General features: G+C 40.8%; 1 protein-coding gene across 8 annotated transcripts in view; it reads right to left on the bottom strand.

The window, feature by feature from the left end:
• Positions 1–24,199, bottom strand: part of astn1 (astrotactin 1) — a 487,501-nt gene that overhangs the window by 26,793 nt on the left and 436,509 nt on the right. For all 8 annotated transcript variants that reach the window (XM_005936984.3, XM_005936986.3, XM_042225858.1 and 5 more), the window contains 2 exons: positions 21,999–22,132; positions 21,382–21,533 (listed from right to left, as the gene is read on the bottom strand). In XM_005936984.3, coding sequence (XP_005937046.1) covers positions 21,382–21,533; positions 21,999–22,132 — 286 coding nt within the window. The remainder of the gene's footprint in view (positions 1–21,381; positions 21,534–21,998; positions 22,133–24,199) is intronic.

The raw sequence follows: 24,199 nt of genomic DNA, 5'->3' as shown, positions 1-24,199 counted from the left end.
TCTCAAGATTGGGTAACATACAACCTCTGATAAACAACATCATGCCATCATTTATTTAACAAAAAGCAAGCCGAAATGCTGAAGCAGTCTGTGATTCCATTTAAGAGGCTAACCTCTTAGCAGGTCCTGCTAATCAAACACTGTATTAACTGATCATCAGCAAGTGTTAACACTTCTAAAAGCAGAGGCAGTTTGCAGGTTTGGAGCATTCAGGTGTTGTGTTACCACAATGCCAAGGAGAAAAGACATCAGCAAGTATCTTAGAGAAGCAACAATTGCTACCTATCACATTTATAAGGCCAATTCCAAACAATTGAAATCTATCGCTTTACAGTAAGATGTATTATTCACAAGGTGAAAAGAATCCAACATATAGTCGGTCTTCTCTGGGGTGGACATGCTCTGAGTAAATATAAAAAAGACCTACGTCTTGGGTTCAAAGTCTCAGTTCATGAAAAACCTGAACAGGTATGGTTTGTTTGGAAGGGTTGCGAGGAGTGTGTTTTCTCTCTAAAACAATCATGGCAGCACTGATTAGGTTGTAGCTGAACAACACCCAAGACTTCTGGAACAATGTCTTTTGGTTAGATGGAGACAAAGTGCAAATGTTTAGCCAAAATGCACAATGGTAAAGCACAAACACCTCATACCAACTGCCAAGCATGTTGGTGGGCACCTTGAACTTGTTGAGTCGACCATGAGTTCTTCTGTATACCAAAGTATTCTAGAGTGAACTGTGAGGCCATCTGTCTAATAGCTTAGGTTTTGCCAAAACTGTGTCAAACTACAGGATGATGTTCTCAAGCAGAGCAGCATAAAAAACAACAGAATGGCTGAAAAAGAAAAGAATGGGTTTTGCAGTGATCTAGTCAAAGTCTAAATCTCAACCCTATTAAACGAATGAATAGATGAAAACCTCGATGAACTCAATAATCGTAAAGAAGAGTGGTCCACAATGATGTGTTGAATCAAGCTGGTGACTAATGGGATGTACTTGGTGCTTCACACACTGCTTCTGAATTTTGGCCCCCTGCTCCTCCTCCACCTCCAGCACCTCTTCTTCAGCACCTCATCTATGTTTGGCTGGCAGTGCGTGCATTAATGGTGCACCTTGGCCTCTGGGATGTGTTTCACTGTACAGAGGAAAAACCCTCTCTTTGGAAAACCCAAATCTGTGTGCATGCACAGGCGTGTAAAGCAATGGGTGCTCTGAGGTGGTCACTGGTGACCCTCCGCGGCACACGCACTCCCTGTCAGTGTTTATTTATGCAATATTTGTGTGTGAAGTGATGGACACCCTGAAGTGGTCACCCGTGCGTACTTTACACAACCTCACCTCTGCGTGTGAAAATATGTGTATGTGTGAATGACAGGTGCTCAAAGGTGGCCATCTATGTCAACCTCCTCTGTGTCACCAGCTAGTAAACAAGTGAGACTGAGACAGAGCAGGAGGAAAAGCAGGGGTTTACTGAACGAAAGACATAACCGCTGCTGGAGATGTAAATGAAAAGTGACACTGTGGGTCTATATCTGTCTCCTCCGTAAGGAGGCATATGAAAAGGAAACAGTGTTTGAACCTTCTCTGGAGGATGCAGCTCGAGAATATGTGAAGTAATTCTCTCAATCTCTGTGCGAGTAATGCTCTAAATGGGAACCTGCATCCAACATCAATCTTCATGTACAGTTACTGTCTGTCTAAACATTATAATTCAGTGGAGATTTACTACTGTGCTACAAACAGGCTGTGTTTACCACAGCTGTCTAATACTGGAGGCATTTATGAGGATAACTGAAATGCATTTCATTCAAATTAAAAAATACTGAATGTGACTTTCACTTTTATCCATGTTTGCCTTTTAGTGGCTGGAGAAATGGAAAAAATATCACTGGCGGTACTGTTTACATCCCCTTTTAGTTGCTTTGCTTTTTACAGCAAGAAGAAACATAGCAAAGACATTTTAGACACATTAAAAGAGGTTCTATCTTAAAAAGTGCTAAATATATGGATCAAATACTGAAAGAAGATTTCTGATATAACCAGACAATACCATATTAATATGAATTCTCAGAATTAGCCATCCATCATAACAAGTCTGCAGGCCCACAGAAAACAACCCCATAGATCATTGTGTAAGATGTTATTTATAACCAATAGTCACCTGTTAAGGTCAACACCCGAGTCAGAGTCACAGGCTGAGGAGGAGGAGTAGCAGCAATCTTCCACTCTAGCTTATTAATCAACCAAGGACCAAGACAACATTTTAATTTATCCGAAAGTCTTCTGTCAGACTCAGGCTTCTTATTTATCATCCGCCTGGTGATAGATAGTCGTCAGTTCAGATACTATAATTCTACTTGTTTATCTTAACACCCATGTAGATGCTAAAAAGGAGAGACTCAGAGTGAATCACACTCTGAGTCTTGTTCTGACATTTGGCCTACAAACCAAAACTTTTACTGTATTCATTTCAAATCCTCTTTAGTTCTGTTTTCTCTCTGTTATCGTTGGGTCTTTGCCTTAGACTATAAAAAGTCTTAAGGTGACTGTTGTTGTTATTTGGTGCTTTATAAATAAAATTTCATTCATATCCTAGAACACGTAGCTTTCAAATACAACTAAACTTAACTAAACTTAACAAACACGATGAAAGCAAAACTTCAAATTGTGGAAGAACACAAACTCAGCCGCTGGTGTTCTTCGAGCAGCATCTTAAGTCCCGTTAGCTTGGCAAAGTTATTAAAGTTGTGTTGAACTGAGAACCTGTTGCTTGTGACAGTTCCCCAGCTGTTAAAAGTGCTTACAAAATGTTACGTCGGTGTAGAAAACAGCTGTTATTGTTTGTATCAAGTTCACCACTTGAAGCCAAGTCCAGTCATGATAAATTTCAGCACTTCAGCCAATCATTCCTCCAGTGTTTCAGTTTGGATGTCTGAATTAGAGGGAATGCGAGTAGATAAACAGCTACAGAGTTGTAGGTTTATAGCAGGTGCACCATCCCGAAAATGCAGATAACAGGATATATCCCACCGCTGTGGTCCACCAAGGAAATCCTATCCAGGGAAAACACAAATGAGAATTTCTTAAAAAGTCTCCTTAGTAAATCTTATTAAACCAGCACTTATTTAGTTGAGATAATTACATTGAAAAATAATGTGATCATGACAGGATACATAATTCAAAAATCCCTGTCACAATATAACAATGTTCTCCTTTTTATCCACAAGAAGTTCTTCTTCAAAATGCCAGTATCTGTCCAATGCTCGTCTGTAAGAGCAGTCTCATTAAAAGAGATCGACGCACAAGTTGTGAGAAGCTGGGTTTTTCTCTGTGTATGGGCTAGTTGTAATTTTAGCCCCAAATAAAGTGATACACTGGCTATACTGACTGATACTTTACAACCCATCTGAAACATCACACTGCTCATGTTTCTTGTACTTTTTGGACTCTGCTCAGAGCAAAGTTGAACAAAGGTATTTCCAAACTCTAGGACCCCACGTTGTGATAAATAGGAATGATTCTAGTCTAGAAAACATAGTGTTCCTTTGAACTATGTTGCACATTTGGCCTCAACTCAATCACTGATCTCAAGGTGCCTTTGGCAGTGTCAGGCTCCTGTGATTGGAAAATTACTAGCCAAGTGCGTACTGGTGATCCATTCTCACGTCCTCAGATCCCTGTCTACTCTTACTCCCAAACTGCCGTTCTCACATGTTGTAAAGTTGTGCAGGAGGAGGAGACCTGATCCGAGCCAACAGTTCATGAATCCTTTAACACACCTTTGCTCACACAAAAGACAAAAGCTCATTAAAACGCAGAGCTGTTGGTGACATGAATGTCTGAAAGTATGAAAATGCCATAGACACTTTGAATTAGCTTTGGACTGAGACACACAAGATGTGGGTTGAAGCACTGCCATTTACTTTTTACCAAATCTTTCCCTCTGAGTTGTAGCCGTCCTGCCAGCCCAATAGATACAGCCCAGTTTTTGGGAACCCCACGGTGCACTGTCATGATGACAGCAATGCATGAAGTGGGTGGCCTGCAGGCCAAAAGAACAAAACGTGCACCTAAATTATCTATAACAAATGCCTCAGTCAAAGGAGAGCGGTAACACTGTGTGCTGCCATGGCATTTATGGACATGACTCAACACAATAGGAATAAAAATGTACACAGAAACAAAATGATTGCTGACAGATGAAGATGAAACTGATTCTGGATGCTAGAGAACTGCTGGCTCGGCCACTATGAAACTAAGTACGGGAAAGTGTACGTGAAAACCATTTTACATGATATTAGCTCATTATCTGATCTATTAGCGTGAGTCCTGAGCGATTTCATTAAAGTTTCCTCCTAGGCTGCAAACCTGTTTGCTCCAGGGTTATTATGATTCAACATTCTGCGAATAGCTCCGCAATACTCCCTGAGTTTAAGAGAGCAAATCTTTGATTTACTATGAGGCACAGTACATAAAGAAGAGCCAATTTCCACTGTGGAACACTTTCCAAAGCAGTTGTCAATCACAGTCCTTAAAGTCTGCGTTGCTCAACATTTGGTGCAATAAAAAGTGGAATAAAGAGAAATATGCCTTCGCTATAAGTAATAGGTTACAAATTGTGCCGAAACAGGAGGTGAATGATGCTTCAAATAAAAATTGGAACATGGATATACAAAGATTTATGGCTGTCACAGAAATATAAAATAAAAGAAGCTGCTGGCAAGAAGAGAAATCGCGCACATTTGTGTCAACTCTGATTTTTCACAATGCATTGATGTGTTGTCTCTCAACAGCGTTTATTTCCCAGTATCTGAGAAACATGAGCCTGCATTTTATTTGTAGAGCGAAGGCCAACCGGCTTATCCTAGGATGACATTGGTAGACGGTTTAAGGTTCAGCTGGGAAGGGCTGTAAATTTGTCTATTTAGCAAAATCACTAAATCAGCCTGAAACAGGAAATTATAGCTCGGTAGTTCCTGAATACACAGCAAAGGTTGTAAACAGACACTGCGGGAGAGTTTCTCAGTAGTGAGTATGCAAGTATATATAACTGGAATATTAACATTATTAGTAGTAGTAGTTGCACAACTGTGAAGGAAGACTTCTGTGGCCCTGACACTTCATCCACATTACTTACTGTTCCTTTGCTGTATCCATCAGACGCCACAGAGGTGAATCAAACAACCGTGGCTGTGGTGAATAGCGATGGATAATAAGTGGATTATCCATCGCCAACTGTGCGCCACCCTCTGCAGGTGGGTCTGCAACATTCTTAGAGTATGATGACTAGAGCTGAATACTTTCTCTAACATCTGCTTCAGCGTGGCTGCCACATGGTGCCGTGGTTATTTGTCTGATTTTTGCATATTAAGCTCCACATTATATTGCATTACATCTGATTTCTTGACTTTTTTTTACCTTCCTGAGCGATTCTGTTTGTATTCTTAGATCTGATTTTCTTTGGCTACATAGTTTTTCATGTGCTAGCTACTTCTGTAATACAGTAATCTCACCAATCTTTGGATAAAATATATCTTCTGTTTTATTGCTGATTATTTTACATATACACCCAGGGACATGGATCCGCTGAATGGATGAATGAAACATGAATGGAACACTACCGTCATGGCTAAAGGTTTTGGCAGTGGCACAAATTCTGTGTTCGCTGTCTTTTCAAATACGTTTCTATGATCGCAGTGATCATTTGAGTAAAGTTGGATTTTTTTGGTAGACCTTCCACTCAGGTGCAAATTTACAGCACGGACATCCACACGGAGAGCCATCGACACAGGACCCTTTAGGTGCGGCTTCGTAGGTCAAGTAGAGTCACCGTGCACGCTGCATGCAGATTCCAAAGAACCAGTTTTAGATCTAATCAAGGTGCTCTGAGAAACTTGTCATTCAGCTGGAATTGTTTACTCAGCATTCTTAGAGTATGATTGGCTGGAAAAATCAAGGTTTGCCAGGAGAATGATGTGAGTTATGGGATGTCTCACCTTTTGAAGTCATGCCTGCTGTCATCAGTTCAGTTCTGCAGGCCTGGACCCTTAGTGTGCAAGTGTGTGTATGTGTGTGTAGACCTATGCAGCCAATCCACGGCTGTTTTTCTCTGCTTCTTAATGGAAAGGACAGGTGCTTGATAATTTTTTCACTGTGGAAACTTAATGTCTGTCAAACATCAGATAGTTTGATCTGAAAACTAGAAGGGCACCTGGCAGCAAATAGCAACGACTGACTTATTTAGAATGAAAGTGAACCAGATTTGCACCAAGATTTAGCTGGTCTCTCTTTAACCCTGCTAAACCTCTCTGCCACGTTTCATGAAATTCTGCATGTTGGGTTCTGTTAAATTTTGCATCATATACTGCTGCTCTGACTCCAAAATAAAAAACAGCCTGCTTGTGGCTATAACATTAGCTTAATTCAACCTGATATTTCCTATCAGTTTGATCCAGTGAGAAAGAAATAAGTATAAAAAGTATGTTGCAGCTTTCACTGCCTATCTGGATTTAGTAGCTCCGAATCGCGCGTATGGCTAAAGGAGCAGCAGCTAGATTGAGTCTGTGCTAACAGATTTTGATTTTGAGCACGTCAAGTGGAACAAAGCCATCACGATTAGGCTTGATCAAATCTAGGACTACTATTTCAACTGTTGCAACTCTGCAGTACTAAGTGTATTACTGAAGTAATACCAATTACCTCAATTCATAAGCAAAAAGATGCAAGTGTATTTTCAACAGTAATACTTCTTTATAAAGCCAAAAAGTGTAGATTTCTTTTGGGATGCTTCATTCACAAGTCGAAGTAGAGCCAGTGACTCGTGCGGCATGTGACTGTGGAGCTGTGGAAGCAACTTGCTTCAACTCAAATGATATTTAAAATGTGCCGTGATAGTTAATGTGAAGTCAGGTTTATAGAGAGACACGTGAGACCCTGAAGCCCATGGAAAGAACACATATGTGCACACAAACACACACAGGTTCTGCCTGTAAAGGAGATCCTTTCTCCACCCTATAACAGGTTTCACTAAGGGCTGTCTGGGATTTCATCCACTTCTGTTAAAGCAGACAGCTTCCTTGTAACTAGCTGTAATTGGCAGCTGGCAGCCACACCAACACAACTGGCAGCAACACCCTTAACAAATAACATCTGGACTCGGTCATCTACCTTTCCGTTGGATAAAAGGAAAAGCGGCCGACAACACAACAAAATCTGATCTTTGACGGGCCCTTCATTTTTATTTTTTGGCACTCCAGCGGCGGTCACAACCACTACCAGACCGTGGAGATTGGCTGGATGCACGGGACTGTTTGTAACTTCTAAAGACCAGCATTTCATTGAAGATAAAGGGGTAATTGTTAAATAAACAGAACAGAAAGAGGAAGATGAGGTTGAAGAGTATGGGACCGGTTGAAGGCTTAATTATATAAACCGCCTCATGTTGAAGAAAAAAAAAGGAGGAACAGCTCTCCAAATTGTTTCTGCCTTCTCTCAATTTGTGTTTGATATGTATGCTGCAAAGCTGCATTTGCGTCACAGCGGTGTAATTTGTATCTACAAAGGGGTGATAAATTGTTTTATAATTTGATAGAAGTGAGGTTGACCAAATTGATAGCAGTTACCGTGAGAGGGCTTTGCACGCTAAAACTCGATTTGGCCGAATCAATAAAAGAATGGAACACCTTGGACTAGGGCGGATGCGCCTAGCAACAACACAACAGGAGTTCTTAAGTGAAGGCTCCATGCGTGTCATTCCTGTCATTGCATGTTCACTCATCATTGCTTTATATGTGGTTTATATGGAGGGTTTTTTGGCTTGTTTAGCTTCTCCAAGTCCAAATCTTTCTCTTTCCAGTTTGTCTCGAGAGAACTGCCGACTCTTATGGACAGTTCGTGCTGACGACATTTTTAAGTGCTTCAGTATCCAGGCTGTCCATCAGGTGTTTGTCTCACGCAATGGATATGCTTCTATGTTGACGAATGTGTCAATCCACGCCGATTTGCGCCAAATGCTTTACTTCCTTGCGTGTTTAGCGAAGCTGAATCCTGATGCTGTGTCATCCAGATCACGCAGATTTCCCACTTTTTTATGAACTTGCCAAAAATTAAGAAATAAATAAAAGTAAATAATTCATCGAGGGCAACATTTGCTTTTTGGTGTGAACTTTTTTCATTTCACTGAGGCTTCAGAACACCGACTATTTTCTGTCTTAATGACTGTTTTATGTGACTGCTGGGTTCAGCTACATTAGACAGTGAAGACTGTTGATTAAAATGCAGCTAGCTCTGTAAACAGGAGAAATGTTCAGAAGCAACGCAGAGAATGTTTTTACTTTCTATCCGTGCTATTTTCATTTCCATCCATCTTCTTCCAGTTATCCAATTCAGGGTTGCAGTGTGGTGTCAGCTGTCTCTCCTGTCAAAGGTGGGATAGGCTCAAAATATTTCATTTAGCTCACTTTCCTCACACACAGTCGGTGTTTCAGGTCCACAACTCAAGCATCTGTTGTAACCCAATGGTTGAGCATAAAACACCCTCAAACTTTGGGCATTGATTTTTCTGGGGTGACTGCAGAAAACTGGTAGAATAAAAAAAATGGACAATGGTTACATTATGCATTACAATAGTCGTAAGGAAAATAATTTTTAAAAACCTGTGAAGAAGGCACTGAAGTTCAGCATCGAATCCTCTTATGTTACAAATAAGCTTACAAGGTTACAATACCTGGAACTTCACTTGCAAAACTAACAATTAGGTACCAAGACCATTGAGAAAATAATCAAGTGTTATGAAACAAGACACTGATGGGACATCTTGAGTTTATCTTATTCTAGTTTAATAATTGAATTAACACAATTAATGCATTTGATTCTAATTAAATCATTAATTATTATAAATCTCTGGCTCCCTTAGTCACGTTGTAACAGGATTAGGGTGCTGGGGGATTTCCCATGATGGCTTTCTTCCACAGTGTGCCTTGTGTCCTGTCTCACCCCCAGTGGGTTGTGGCAGATGGCTGCTCCTCCCAGGTTCCTTCTTGTTAAAAGGGAGTTTTTCCTTCCCACTGTTGCCAAGTGTTTGCTCATAGTGGGTCTCTGACTGGGCTTTTCTCTATATTATTGTAGGTGATCTTTATTGAACCAGCCAGTAACGCACTATGGTGAGAGAGTAAGCAATGCCAATCACACTACAAATGTAATGAAACAAAAATAACAGAAAATCCATCAATCTCCTCTGAGGTCTTCCTCGTTTCCTCCAGGCGGCTTCATATTCAACATTCTTTGTCCAATATATCCACCATCTCTCCTTTGCATATGCCCAAACCATCTCAGCCTCACCTCTCTTTGTCTCAAAACTTCTAAGAATATCTTCAGACTTTTAATTGACTCACTTTAGTTGTGCTAAACGGAGTTACTGGTGAGAAAAACAAGCAATGTGACTGTGTAGACATGTAAATCTGCAGCAATTGAGTCCATTCAAACTGTGGCACCACTTGAGGTAAATGCAGTAAAAGGCCTTATTTTTCCAAACCACACAAGCACAGTGCACTCTGCTGTCCATTTGCATGTACTGTAGGTGTTAACTCCATACACACTCTGCACTCTTGCACTCTATAATTACACGAAGAACCACAAATCCACATGGAAAATGAATTGAACACAATCACCAAACTGTCTATCATTAATCCCATGTCCGTTTGGCAGAGACTCTGACTTATCAGTGGAGCTTCTGACATAAAAAATGTGCGTCTCTATAACGCCTCTAGAATTGCATATGCTTTTTAATCAAAGCGTATCTAATGAAATCTTGTACAGCAGCTCTCCTTAAGGTTAAATCAGTAGGACACTGTGACTGGTTAGTTCAGCAATGCCTTCATGAAAAGAAGCGTATGGCCCTACATCCTAATCCAGCATACGAAACAGGATTCTGGTGAGAGCTAGTCAGAGATTAGATAGTGTGTCTTTTATCCCACTGAAGGCTTTTTAAATGCATTTCACTCTCACAGTAAAGCTTTTTTTAAACACGTCAGTAGTAATCTGCTGCTGTGATGAGGCAGAGTAGTTTTAACACTGCATCGTGTTGAACAGTTGAGCCACAGCTTTTGCTAATTATCAACTAAACATTTACTTCTCCAACTTTGTGACTTTGCAGTTAAGAAGGAAACTCTTTATGGTCCTTTACAGATGACGTCAGGAAAGCAAGATTAGCATGAAAGAATCTCTCCATCCCACCTTTTATCCAAGGTAAGAAGCTGTTTTATAATGTTTGGATGTTTGCTCTTGAGTACTATAGGAATCTAGCTTGTTTTAGAGCAGAAAGCTCCAAGTCCCATCTGTTTCTATGTTGAACATGAATTCAGAGAAGCCAGCCTTGTTGGAATCCCTGGGTGGGGTTCAATTTGAAACCCACAGGGAGACACTGATGCTTATGTTGGAAAAGATAAAGTGAATGGAATTTAAAATCAAATGGTATTTATTATTGATCCAGATACCAGGCGCGGACTTACCTTATGTGGTGTTTCACAAGTGTGCGTGCTAGGAAGTTGCCAGATCAAAGACCGATGAGGAACTTTGCAGTTAACATCAAGCCTCAAGTGTTTTTATGCCGGGCACCCAAATACAGAGAAGTGTAGAGCTGTCAAGTGATGACCATCTGCGGTGAGTTGGATCAAATCATTGGGTAAACTGTAAGACTCAACCTTCATGTGGAGTGAGGGTGAAGTGGGCTCTTTTTCAAAACATCCTCAAATTATTATTATTTTTTGTTCGTCCTTCTGCGCTCAAGCTTTTCCAAGGCAAGTTTTGGACATACAGTTAAAGGAGTGAGGTGTTGGGTAAAGCCAAGCATGCAAACTACATTAAACATGTTGACGAATGGATTGTAATTTACACCCAGCTACCCATGAAATGACCGGCCTGACTTGGATGGCGCCGTGCTGCAGTGTTATCAGTAAAGAGAAAGCAGGTGGGAAAGGTCAAGCAGTGGCAGCTCTGAGGAAATTGCCAGTGCTAAGAGGAAGCTCTTCCCAATTTTGGTCTGGGGATAAGGCACACATGTTCCGGTCGGCCTGTTTGTCTGTGTGTAAGTGTATGACGTAAACAGGTGAGTAATGTGTTTGCTGAGGGGATACCGAGTTCCACTGACCCTAAGCAAACCTCTCATTCGCCGGGTGATCAAAGCCGTCAGATCATTGGATTGCTTCCAGCTCAGGGGATGTTTGTTTTCACAGCGAGACCGATCCAGCCGAGTGGTGCTCTGACTTAAAGCAGACTTCCTATTTGCAAACATCTGCTTGGGACCGTGCATATGCGTGAGCGTATGTGTGCGCTTTCGCTATGATCTCACCTTGTGTGCCTGAAGCTTGTTAAGAAAGAGATTACCGCACAAACAGTGTGTTGTCAGCTCAACATCGAGTCGAGACCTGGACTCTCTTGATCATCAGCTGTATGTACTGTGTGTAGATTTATCGGTATTACAGGACAGCAAATGCAACCGTGCATCTGTCAGCGGGTCTGTGCTTCATAGATAAAGACCGCAGCTTAAAAGATGTTTTGTAGCAAACATCTGTTTCTGCTGTGCATTCCGAGAAAGCAAGTGGTCATCTTTTTTGTTTCTAGCACAGATGAGCAGTACTGTCTTTGCAGATCTTTTCCCATAAATGGATGTTCTGCTTTCACCGTCCTTCTGGAATTTATCATGCAAGACATTTGAGGATTAACTTCAGGGATGAAATATTATTACATCCATTGAAGTAGCATGAAGGGTTTTCCAAGAGCAGCATTACCAGTGTGAAAACAAATGACTCATACCGTGTTAACATGCAAATCCAATACGCGAGCAATTGGTTAATACCTTTTAAAATAATTCTCTCTTACATGTAGCAATTTAACTTTCCTTATCCACCACCCACAGGAGGTGATGCGTTTGACAGAGTAACAGGGACAGGCAGGAATAGAGAGAAAATTCCCAAAACACATTATCTATGTCAAGATAGCCACTGCCTTCTTGTTCATTAGATTCTCTTAGTCCAACATTTGGTCCTGATTTGATAATATCTTATTTAGTTTTAACAGGGAAACCTGGGGAAACAGGAACGATGGCAGAAAAACAGCAAAATTGGCAAACTACTGGAACATAGCAGATCTATTTGTCTCCCGAGGGCTGATGGTGTTCATTTAAGCTGTACAGTATTAAAAGTTTGAGCATCATTACATTCACCAGAACTGGCAAGCCTTTTATTTATTAAACTATATTCTGCGTATATACGCCCACGACTGCGTAAAGCAGGTCTCTGTATTACCATTGATGGATTTCCATTGTCACTTATTTAGAACAGGGATTCAATATGATCTATAATGCCACATTACACAGTTATATCAAAGCCTGTTAAAGTATCATTAAAGATGGTGCAAAGATACTGTAATGCATCCATCATAACTCCTAATTTATCATGCTGTAAAACCTATCGCAGTGAATACAGCCTGCACGTGATGAGGAGCGGTTTTACTATTCCTTTGTCATAAGAGAGCTGTGACTTAGACATTATGGTACATTATAGTGCAGTAGGTTAACTATGGTTGCTTGAAAAGGTTTTACTAATGAGATAGTTGTTTAGTTTGACCCATTGTTTTTTTCAAAGAGCATCCAGAGGGTAAACCAAGACTAAGGAGGAGAAGATTATAAAGATAAAATAAAAGCAAGAAATATGAGTCTGGTATTAAAAAAAAGGAGGCCCCATCCCTGGCCTCCTCTCCTCTCTTTTTCCCCCTGGAAACCTGAAAGCAAAGAGGCAAGGATAAGAAAAAGGTAGTGGTTAGAATAAAGATTAAATGAGAAGAGTTAAGAAGAGAAAAGTAACGGAACAGGAGGGGTCAGGAGATGAGAGGAAAGATGAGGGAGCTGGTAGGAAAAAACAGAAGAGGAAAGTAGAGGCAGCCAAGAAGAGATCTGTGAAGAATTGAACATCAGATCGTGTGAGATGTATTCTCGGAGATGACAGAAGACTGACAGCTGAAATAAAAACCACGCCGTGCAGAGAGGGCTCTCCAGATCTCTCCATCTTTCAGTTTGCCTGTCTCCCCTGCTCTCACTCTGCTCTCCTGAACTCCACATCCACACCCAGGCACCCTTTTCAGTCGTGTTCGCATCAGGGTGTGTCCTCCCAAGCAATCAATCATCCATTAAAGATGAGATGCATAGGTGGCAAGCTGTGATAAAACATTACGTATGTGTTTTTCTTAACACAGCCAAGCCACAACAACCAGATCTGGATAGCTTTCATTTAGTGCAATTAGAGCAGCGCGGGGCAATTTCACACATCGGAGAGTCCAAATGGCAGCGCGAGGGAGCCGTTAAAAGTTTTGACAACTTAAATGCCCCGAAGATATGGAATTTGATCTCAGTAAACTCTGTAATCCCCCGACCCTATACGTTAGCTTCTATGCGCCTGCTGAGTGTGAAGGAGGTGAAAGGGTTCAAATATGTTGAGGAGTCAAACCGCTTTTGAGTTTTGCCGTTGAGATTTAGCGCTTCTTTTCCAGTGGGTGGAGAAGCCTGCATAGCTCCCGGCAGCTTTTCTCAATATGAAATCACAGTCTCTCTTTGCATCCTCCTCCTATCTGTACGGCATCAGAGAGGATTTCAGCTTGTCTCTTCCTGCTTAACACTTCTCATGCACTTCAGTGTTAGGCAAAAATCAAACAAGTTTAGGCTTAGAGCTGTCACAACACAAGTTTGTCACTATGCAGTGATCAGCATCAACAAATTAGAAAAAAGAAATCTGATGGTTACAAATGAAGAAACTATATGGCGGGGTTTGGTTGCAGGGGAGGGGTGGAGTACTGGGTTCAGGGGCTGACTGACACACCTGACCTCCATCGTCTAATTGTGTCTCCCTTTTTGAGGATGTTGCTGGGACCAGTGGAGGAGAGCGGTGTGCTGTGCTGAGCAGGGAAAAATGTGTCCAAAAACACTTAGCCATAAACACATGACAACCTGCAACACCGTGTGAGTGGGTCCTTCTCTGCCACACAACTCAGTCTGGAAACTATACAGACACCTGTGGACTGAGGGGCAACTTCAGGAGTTGAGAAGTGAAGCCAGTGCTGAGGAAGCCACACAGTGCCTCCAGAAGTCTATCAGCTCCCCACAGAATCTCATGTTAATTTTAAAGGAAATCATTTTTGTGTTACATCTTATCCTCCTGGATCTGACTAACATGGCTTGCTAGTTTGTGCCTTGGTTTTGTCAATTTAAAACTATTTTAATAGACTTTTACTTAGCACTAATTAAAAGTGCAGTGTTGGGGTTGTTACTGTTAAAAAAATGAATCCCACTGCTCGTTACCTTACTTTCTTGACACTCATGACGTGAAACATGCTGTCACATAACTACAAAACAACATAAACCTTAGGATATACTCCGAATCTCTGTGCAGCTTGCTAATTAGCTAGCCTTTGCTAATAACTTGACACTCCATATAAGGCTCTAAAAAACCAACATGGCAGTGGCCAAAACACTAAGATTTAAAATATGGAGTCTAGTATGGCCACATGTATCTTTATACTTTAACGGAGCAGCTCTTCAGGGTTCTTGGAGATCAGAGAAAAAGCAAAAGAGCAACGACCAAAGCCAACAACAAATTAGTAATGAAATGAACTCAACACCAAAGCCACAGCCTGTCTCCCACATGTGCAGGACAAGTATCTGCAATAATAGAAAAGTTAACGGTGATAATGGGAGTCACTTTAGTACGGGCTCAAATTGTGGTCAGAAATATTTTGAATTGGTAAATCAAATGCGTATTTGTGAACTGAGTTTTGTGACCCTGTAAACCAAAATATCTGAAAATGTTTGTGCATCTATAGATGAGCTCAGCAAAGCACCGACACACCCATCTGTTCTCTAATTGGATTGTTAAATTTGTGATTGCCATGACATTGACCAATCAGCTAAAAGAAAGACAAATTGGGTCAAAATGTGTACTTGCAAGTTAAAAGTCGCACACAGCCCGGGGAGTTGAGCGCAGAGTTTTACACGTAGTTTTTGTTTGCTTTGTATCTTTACAAACATAACATATTCAGATATTTTGGTTTACAAGGTTACAAAACTCAGTTCACAAATACGCATTTGATTTACGAGTACAAAATATTTCTGACCACAATTTGAGCCCAAACTTTAGCTTAGTTTGCCAGAAACTGTGTAGACACTTTGAGCTGAAGCTCCAGTTAAGCAGTTAATTGTGTAACTTATGCTTCAGTCACATTAAGGAGACCATGGCGTGACCACAATACTGCTACAGTGTCCTAGGAAATTATAATCCCATTGACTTTGAAAATGGGGACCAGGTCTGCAACTGCTCACAGTCAGTGGCCATCTTCAAAGTGACTTTTAATGCAATCAGACAATCACAATCTGAGTTTGTGATTGAATGGGGTCAAGCTGGCAATTATATGCAATATGATGATACAATGATTAACTGTGATGAATAGACATAAACTGGAAATCTATTACTGACCACAGAAATCTATGTTAAACAGAAATTCAGTCCAGCCAGAGCCTCACAGAATTGAAACTGAAATCCCTTCACTAATAGTGACGTAGACGCAGGGCAGTGATTTAGCTGCAGAAAGGCACAGAATACAAACATTTGGCAACCAGTTTAGTCACGTTTCCTACTGCAAAGAAAGGCTTTGCTGACAGGTTGCAGTCTTGAGTGCAAACTGACTCCAGCTGATTGCAATTTGTTAGCAATCGCTCAGTGTTTATAAATTAGTTGCCAATTAAAAGTAACAGCTGAGTTGTTTGAGAGGAGCAGTTGCATAGGTCACTACTTGCCTTCCAACCACAGGTGGTAATGGAGAGCTTGGGGTTCTTATACACTCACATCTGGATGGCTAATTGTTTGCCACAACTGTTTGGGTTGCTGAAAATTTCACTTTTATCACGAGTAACCACAAAGTTTTCCAAGTCACAAGGATGTTATCCTGTAGCAGGACCAAGCCATACATGGGACGGGAGCCTTCATACACTTGAAACTATGACTGTCATATCAATACGTGTAGAACTCAACACCTCTATTGTGAATGTTAATTGGTAGAAGCAGTATGTCATACATGTACTGGGTTGATGTGTTCATGAACTACTTGAACAGGATTTTATAACATACCAACTTTATTAAATCTGCAGGACTCAAAATAGTCAGTAAATAGAATTCATTATGAGTGTTATTCAGCTCAAAAATGTAAACCATATCCCCTAAAACATCCAAAACACCCACATGCAAAATATGCGCTTATACTTTCTAAATCACACTTGATAAAGATACACCATTTCTTAATAAAATAAAGATTCCTGAAGGAAAGAGACTTTCACATAACTGCTGACGATTAAAAAAAGAGAAGAAAAAAAACCCAGGAGGCTAAAAAAAACAAACTGCAACAATCTTAAGGCCGACATTAAAGTGCATATTAGACATAGGAAGTACCCTCAAAGACGGCTCCAGTGGTTTAAGCGGAGTATTTGTAAACTCAGCTCTTTTAACAGTGCAGTGTCATGCTTTTCTGCAAGCAGACACTAAACAAAACGGGACTTCAGGCAGCGAGCAAGAAAGTCTGATAAATTTATTTTCTGCTTCAGTTTTGCAGTGATGGATTAAACCTCCTGGGCAAATGCTGTTTGTGAGTTTGTTTTGAAGCAATTAATGAGAGACTAGAGTCTGTTACACCAGCGAGAACAAAGCATATTATCTATGCCATCCTTAAGGGTCTAGACAGAGCCACTGATTAGCTATGGAGCTGGCTGGAAAACCTGAAGAAATTATCCCCATGTGGTGCTAGTGGAGCTGAGTGGATACAAAAGATATTTTCTTGTGTGAAAAAAGTCATCTCTATTACTTTAATGAGAATGGCTGACATTACACCACAGAAACAAGCATCAATTGATTTAGAAAGAGCAAGAGAAACTGGAAAACCTGAGCATGGCTGTAATAATCCAAAGAGTGAAACATTCCTGTGGCACAGGCTCTGTGTTACACCGCTAACTTCCATAAGAAACATTGCCACAAGTCAGCGTGCTAGATTAGCATCTTGTTTGGGGTATGATCTCTCTTCTTTATCTTTGTATCAGCCGACGTCTGAACTGAATTCACGGACATCAGCAGTTTGTTTCAGCTGCACTGACTCAATCTATACTTCAGCTTGAAGCAGGGAAGTGCTGTGAGAGTATAAGTGGAAGAAAATAGATACAAAACTCACAAGAAAATTCATGATTGCGTGGTACAAATATAACTACAGAAAACAACCGCGGCACTGAAAAAGTAAAATGACATTTTCAGTCTGTTTATTGAGGATATTGGAATAGATTTATGATTTCCTGTCGCTGTATATTTGAATTTCTTTACATGTATTTGGGGCACTGATATGTATTTTCTTGGTTGCTGTTTATTGTTGTGTTTTTTTCACGAGCGCTCGAGCCACCGACCGCTGGGATCTCATTCAGACTGCTGGACGTGTCTCTGCCGCAGTACACAAATTATCATCCCATGACAACAGAGTGTAGCTGCTGTTATGAATGCGTGTCTCGTCCTCAGCTAAACTAATTTTAATTCCCCACAATCTTCATCTGTCCAGAATGTGCACCTCTGCTGTCTTTGGTGCTGCTGCATCTGCTGCCTGATGACGCACGTTCAACCTCAAAACTAATCTAAACTCACAGCAGGTTGTACATTTGCATGGATGAAAAGAGTCTCCATATTTTCATGCTTAACATGGTAAATTGTGCAAACTAGTAAAGTAACAGCATTAAGTATTAGCTGCAATAATGCAGCTACAGCAACCATGTTTTTCCGATAGCGCTAAAGAAAATGCTCTGTGATCAGGGTCCATCACGATTCACCGATCAATAAAAAGATGCAGCATCGTTCCAATACGAGAGAGCAGGACACAAGCACCTCTCGCTACCTTCAATAAACTGTAAAATGTACAGAGCGCTCACATTAGATCGACCGTGCTGCAACACTCAGTTGCAGTCTAAAGAAGAAGCCTTGAAATAGAGACTAAATACAATCTTTTATAGCCACGAACCATTAGTGCCGAAACTATAGCTCACGTTCTCTTTAATACCACTAATAAAGAAAACACTTTCCACTCCCTTCTGAACCCGCAGTATTGATTAATGATCCTCTCTGGTCTGACAAATACAGTTTATTCTCTCATTAAGCTACAACAAACTTTGGTGCTCACAGGGAACCCTAACAGTCTCCGTTATGGATTGGGTCATTACTGCTTAAATAAACCGCCCCTGTTTTGCCAGCTTCTACTCATATAGGGCCAAATAAGCTGCGCTCTCTGTTATGGATGACAGAGCCACACACACTCCTGCTGCTCGTGTAGCTGCTTCACTGACTTCCTCTGAAGTAAATCACTGAATCCTTACAGATTAAACAGTGAAAACAAACAGAAATCATTTTAAGGGACTAATGAAAGCTGCTTGGAGAAAGAGGCGACTAACCTTTGTTGTAAAGCTTAAGTGTGTGTACTGTATGTTATATGTGTGTTGATATACGTGAGAGGTAAAGCAGACTGAAGCAGCTTTAATGCCTCTAGCTGCCATCTGGCTAGTTAAACAACAGTGTGTCCAAAACAGCCACAGCTGTGTAGACACAAGTAAATGTCCTGAAATCAGGCTTCTGAACAAATTACACATACTTCCATTGTTATTACTAGTGTACACCATCTTGTGGTGGCATTATAAATTACAAGTCAATTATTTGTATAACAACTGAGAGTGATTTTTAAGACTGCACAAAGGTAGAGCGCTCAAAAGGACGTCTTTGTACTGTTAGTGCTGACAAACCTAAACAGACTTTGACTTAGATTATTATTAATGCTTAAAGCGTTTTTGAATGGAACATTTTTGTCAAACTGTTTAACAGGATAAACCTTTGCCATGGAAAGCACCTTTTTCAGGAAATAGTGTTTTCTGCAGCTTGATGACATCTCTTTCCTTTGATCTCTAAACCAGGGTTTCTTCCACACAAATTATGGCCATATGGTGCAGCTAAATTGGTGGACTTATGGTTAGGTTCACATTTCACAGTCTTTAATATTGCTGTGGAGGAATTCTGGCCCAAACATTTTTCCAGAATTGTTATGATTCAGCCATGTTGGACAGTTTTCAGGCTGTTTAAGATCATGCCAAAGGACTAGTCCACTCAACCACCTTTATTTTTTAGTTTTCTGAACCAAACCGAAGTGCAGTCGAACCTCAGGGCATCAATTTGATGGCTGGACATTGACCTTTAGGATTTTTTGGTACAGCAGAATTTATGCTTCCATCAATTATGACAAGTCGTCCAAATGCTGAAGCAGCAAAAAGCCTCAGACCAGATGGTATGATGTTGTTTTTATGAAATGCTGTGTTAGTTTTACAGAAGATATAACGGGGCTCACACCTTCCAGAAACATTAACATTAGTCTCGTCAGTCAACAGAATATTTTCCAAAAGGTTCTGGGGATAGTCAGGATGTTCTTTGGAGACGAGCCTTTGTGTTGTCTTTGCTCAGCGATGGTTTTCACCTTGGAATTCTCCCACGGATGCCACTTTTGCCCAGTCTCTTTGTTATTGTTGAATCATGAACTCTGGGATCTTTTGTGACCTCCTGGATGAGTTGTCGATATGCTCTTGGAGTAATTTTGGTAGATCGGCCACTCCTGGGAAGGTTCACCACTGTTCCAAGTTTTCTCCATTTGGGGATAATGGCTCTCATCGGAGTTTACTGGAGTCCCAAAGCCTAAAAGGTGGCTTTGCGACTCTTTCCAGACTGACAGATGTCAGTGGCTTTGTTTGTGTGTGGCGGGGCGCAGAGTTGTGACAGGTGGGGCGCAAGTCACCTGGCAGAAAAGTCATGTGGAACTAATGTTTAACATCTGAATCACTTTTACGGCAGAACCAAGAAATTCGCGGCAGTTCGCTAATAATATGCACATCTGCTCTGCATCCGCTGAAAAGCTGCAGCCGCATGTGTAAGTCCACAGCTGCAATAAAGAAGTGTACTGAGAAGTGCCAAGGTAGGTACCCCCGACGGAATTTGTTTCCCCTGCGTCGGGAGCAAACACTGGGCTGTCCAAGCCACAGACAAACAACATCCCACATTCGTGATTTTTAGTTCACAAACACTTCTTATAATGACCCACTACTCCTGACATTTTGGAGGTTTTAGCTCTGTACAGTTACAGAAGAATACAAATAATTATCAGTCAAAATCTCCTTGCTTTATTGAAATAATCCTGTCCAATAACACGTGAGAACAATAAATGTATCATTTTCTGTTGTCACCCACAAACTGAACAGTAATTAGTAACAGTAACATTCATTTTTCACGTTTTCACTAAAACAGTTCATTACTTCCACGTCTAGCTGGTTGCAATGGAGGCGGCGCCAACTGGACCCGCTCTGCCTGCCCGGCGAATGCTCCCGGCGCAAGGAAACAAATTCTGTCGGGGATACCTACTTTGGCATGATTGCGGATGCCGCTCAGGTCCGTCCAAATCCCCCGTCGCCGCGCCGCAGTCAAACTAGGCTGACTGCAGCCACTAAGAGTGAAACGCATTAAACTCTCACTAAATTATTTATTTTTCATCTCTGTTCACAAGTTTCTGGATTTCTTTTTTTTTTTAAATAAGACTAAGACAGAACTTTATAATGTTCACATTCTGTTTAACTTGTTGCTTTTTTTGAAGAGGTGGTGCAGACTAATGCAGCAGTCTAGTAACAAAAGTCACAAATAGTTGTTTGAAATGAAAGTTGTTTGTTTTAAACAAAAATTACTGAAGGATTCATTGTGAATTAGTTTATTATCTAAAGAAAGTTGCAGCTCGGCTTTACTGTCGTTGTTTCCTTTAGATGGGGCGTGAAAATACTTCTTCCTGCCATGTGGGGAACGATGTGACAAGTTTGAGAACCACTGCTTTAGACTGTGGTGATCTGGTGGTTTTTGGATTCTTTTAGTTTACTTCAGTTTGTCATTTCGTCCTTGATTCTACTGGCCTGGGTTCGGCAAGTGACGATAAATTCAGCTTTCCAAAAAATATTAATTCATGATTTAGCAAAAGGCAAATCCTCATTTAAATACTGCATTTTGTATTTACTCAGGTTAACTTTCAGGAAGGTGCCAAATACATTTTCACTGCAGTGTACTATTAGTTCACCTGTAAACCGTTGTATCTATAAAAGTAAAGCAGGGACTATTAGGATGAATGTGATTCATGTTACCTAAAGGTGTTTGCTAACTAGCACCACAGCACGTTGTGCAATTTCCCATCTCGCAGGCTTTGCCATTCATGGTCAAACTCTTGACATATGTTGTGTTCGACTGACGCACCTGTCTCAACTTTAGAGTGGTCGGTTCTCTCTGTCACCTTCTCCTGGCTGATGAGGTAATCAACAATCCTCACACCGATTGGGGGCTCCGTGTGGTTCCACTCCATGATGACCAATGAGCTGCTGGGTTCGTAGGCGTAAGACAGTTTAAGCCTGGCAACAGAATGACAGAGATATACAAGCGCACCACTTACTGAAAGATGTTTTCAGCACACTGGCCTCATTACTGTAATTGACAGCTAACATTATCCTTCTTGTTCTGTCAACTGCAATCCAACTGAAAACATGTTCTGCACTGTCACAAACACCTCTGTCAACAGAAAATATAGTCATTTATCCGCTAATGTCTGACTGACTCTGCTGCTCTCTTCTGTAGTTATGTCACTGAAAACATTGTGCACACAAGTTTTATGCCAAGAAATCGATGAATGGCAGCTCAGCGGATTGATTAGAGCACCCAAACCGAGCCGGAGAACAAACGCGCTGACCACAGGAATGTTGCAATAAAACACTGCATGCACACAAATCCGCTGAAGCAGGAGAACAATTTCTGCCTGTGAAACAATTGATTGTATTTACCACAATCCATGTAAGGGGAAGAATACAGGTTTTACTAACATGGGCTGAGGAAGCGGGGCGCAGGTGGGCAGTCCGTCTGTGCCAAAAGCGCTGGAATCACATCGACACCAGTCATCGATAACATCGCCTTTGCCTGAGCACCACAGCATGCTCATCATTGCCTCCTGAAGAGCCTACGATAAGAAACAGCGAGAGGGCAGAGATAAACACACATGAACACCTGTATTTTTACAGCTGTTTTCTCACATAAACTTTTCTACTTCACGATTTTTATACCAGGAACTGTAAGTTAAAAACCCCTGTGTGTTTCTTTTTCCATGCAATGGTCAATTTGTAGGCAAATTTGATTACCTAAGTGGGTGTCTTTAACCAATACAAGAAAATGTATCAAATATGCATTAAGTTATTTCATTTACTACACTTTCTCCACTGGACATTGCAAATTATTGCAAATTGGTGTTTGTCTAATGAGGTAAAACATAAAAACATGTAAAAAAAAAAAACATAAAACACTGCGTAAAAAAGTAATCAGGAAGGGGAAGTTCCACGGTTATATCTATTAGATCCCAATAAACATGCAACATTTTGTTCTACATAAATTTAAAGACTTTTCAGTTCGATGCGCCTGTTTCTACTTCAGTAACGCACAGTTTTTCACTTTTATTCTGTCTGCATTCTGAGGGGGTGGTTTGTATATCATTCACAGCCCGAGTTACAGAAAACTTTTTGTGATTGTTGACAGTATTTTCTGGTTTATAGGCTGACAAAGAGAGAGAGCTATCCAGAGTACTCTCAGCGGAACCTCAATTTATCCCTCCACCTCTAAGGCACCAAAAACAGTGAAATAAGAATTTTGAACCTGCGTTTATTCAACATTCAGATCAGGTCAAAGTGATTCGTTTTTAAATTTTCCACACTCCTCTTAAGAAAAAATTCTGCTATCCCCCCCCCACACCAATCGGCAGACAAATCCGCACGATCAGAAACAGAACTTAAGAGTGTTTTATTAATTTCCTCCCCTACAATCATGTCCCTCTGTGATGAACTGAATTCACTGGACATTAGGAAAAGCAAGCACCTGTTTATATAATGTGCCACAATAAATGAGAGAGTGCAAACCGATCCATGTGGCTGACAGAGCTGTCAATATTCAGTGAGACACAAGGTTCAAAGCCCCAACACTCTTCATGGGGGCGCAAAGTCAAACATGAACAATCAGAGACAAACAGGCTTCGGTCAGACAGGAAATCAAGAAGCCAGTGTTCACTGGTGAGGAGGAACCTTACAGGAGGATAACATGGACACAGAACTTTGTGCTTTTAGGAACGGTGGACTGAAGCGGCTACTACTTAATGAAACATCCCACTGAGAGACCTCCAGACGTCTCACAGTGTTGGGGATATAGAACCCAGGCAGGGACAATGTTTCACATTTTAACATTACATAAAAAGCTGGTATTACGCACGTTACCAGAATGCTGTAGAAAATGTGGAAAACCTGAAAGGCTCATAAAACTTTCAGAGAAAAAATGGTGGAGGTGGGTAGATCTAAATATTGGTGCAATGCTCTTAATGGTGTCAGATTAATACTAGCACAATAGAATTCTTTTCATTCTGCACGTTCAGCATGTGTTAATCATTTTTTGGTAATTAAAAAAAAGCATCTCAACCATGCACTATGAAAAACGTCTGAATCTTTTTGTGTTGATTGTCACGTCCATATTATTTATAGCATCAGGGTATGTGAACAACAGAAGCTGACCTGAAGTCCTGCAGAGACGGGAATATTTATTATACAGGTCACAAAAAAACCCAGTTTTAAGCTGAGAGGTATGTTTTGTTAACTCATTATCTCACACACTGCTCTCCCCTACATAAGCAGCCTTTATAGGTTAAAAGTATTGGCAATACCGGCCCAGTATTTACTTGATATTGGATCAATACCAAAATCTGCAATATTGCATAGCACTAGAGTAAAGGCAATATTGGTAACTACAGGGAAGAGTTAAAAAGTACTTTTACAATTGAACTTTTCTGCACACATACCTGCACAGTCAAGCTGTAGCAGACTCTAAGCAGACTCTTTCAATAACAGCAGCTGTCTGACTGAGCTTAAGGATAAAGGCCTGACACTGCAGGAGTAGCACTGTATTGACCCTGCTGGAGCAGTAGAAGCACTATTGATGTACAGTATTGATGGAGTCAAATAAGGCACAGCGCAATAAGGCAGTTTATGGCACA

This window comes from Haplochromis burtoni, unplaced genomic scaffold (assembly GCF_018398535.1).
Source record: "Haplochromis burtoni strain Fernald_Lab_line unplaced genomic scaffold, NCSU_Asbu1 Contig_185, whole genome shotgun sequence".
Taxonomy (NCBI): Eukaryota; Metazoa; Chordata; class Actinopteri; order Cichliformes; family Cichlidae; genus Haplochromis; species Haplochromis burtoni.
This window is presented reverse-complemented; position numbering and strand designations above follow the sequence as displayed.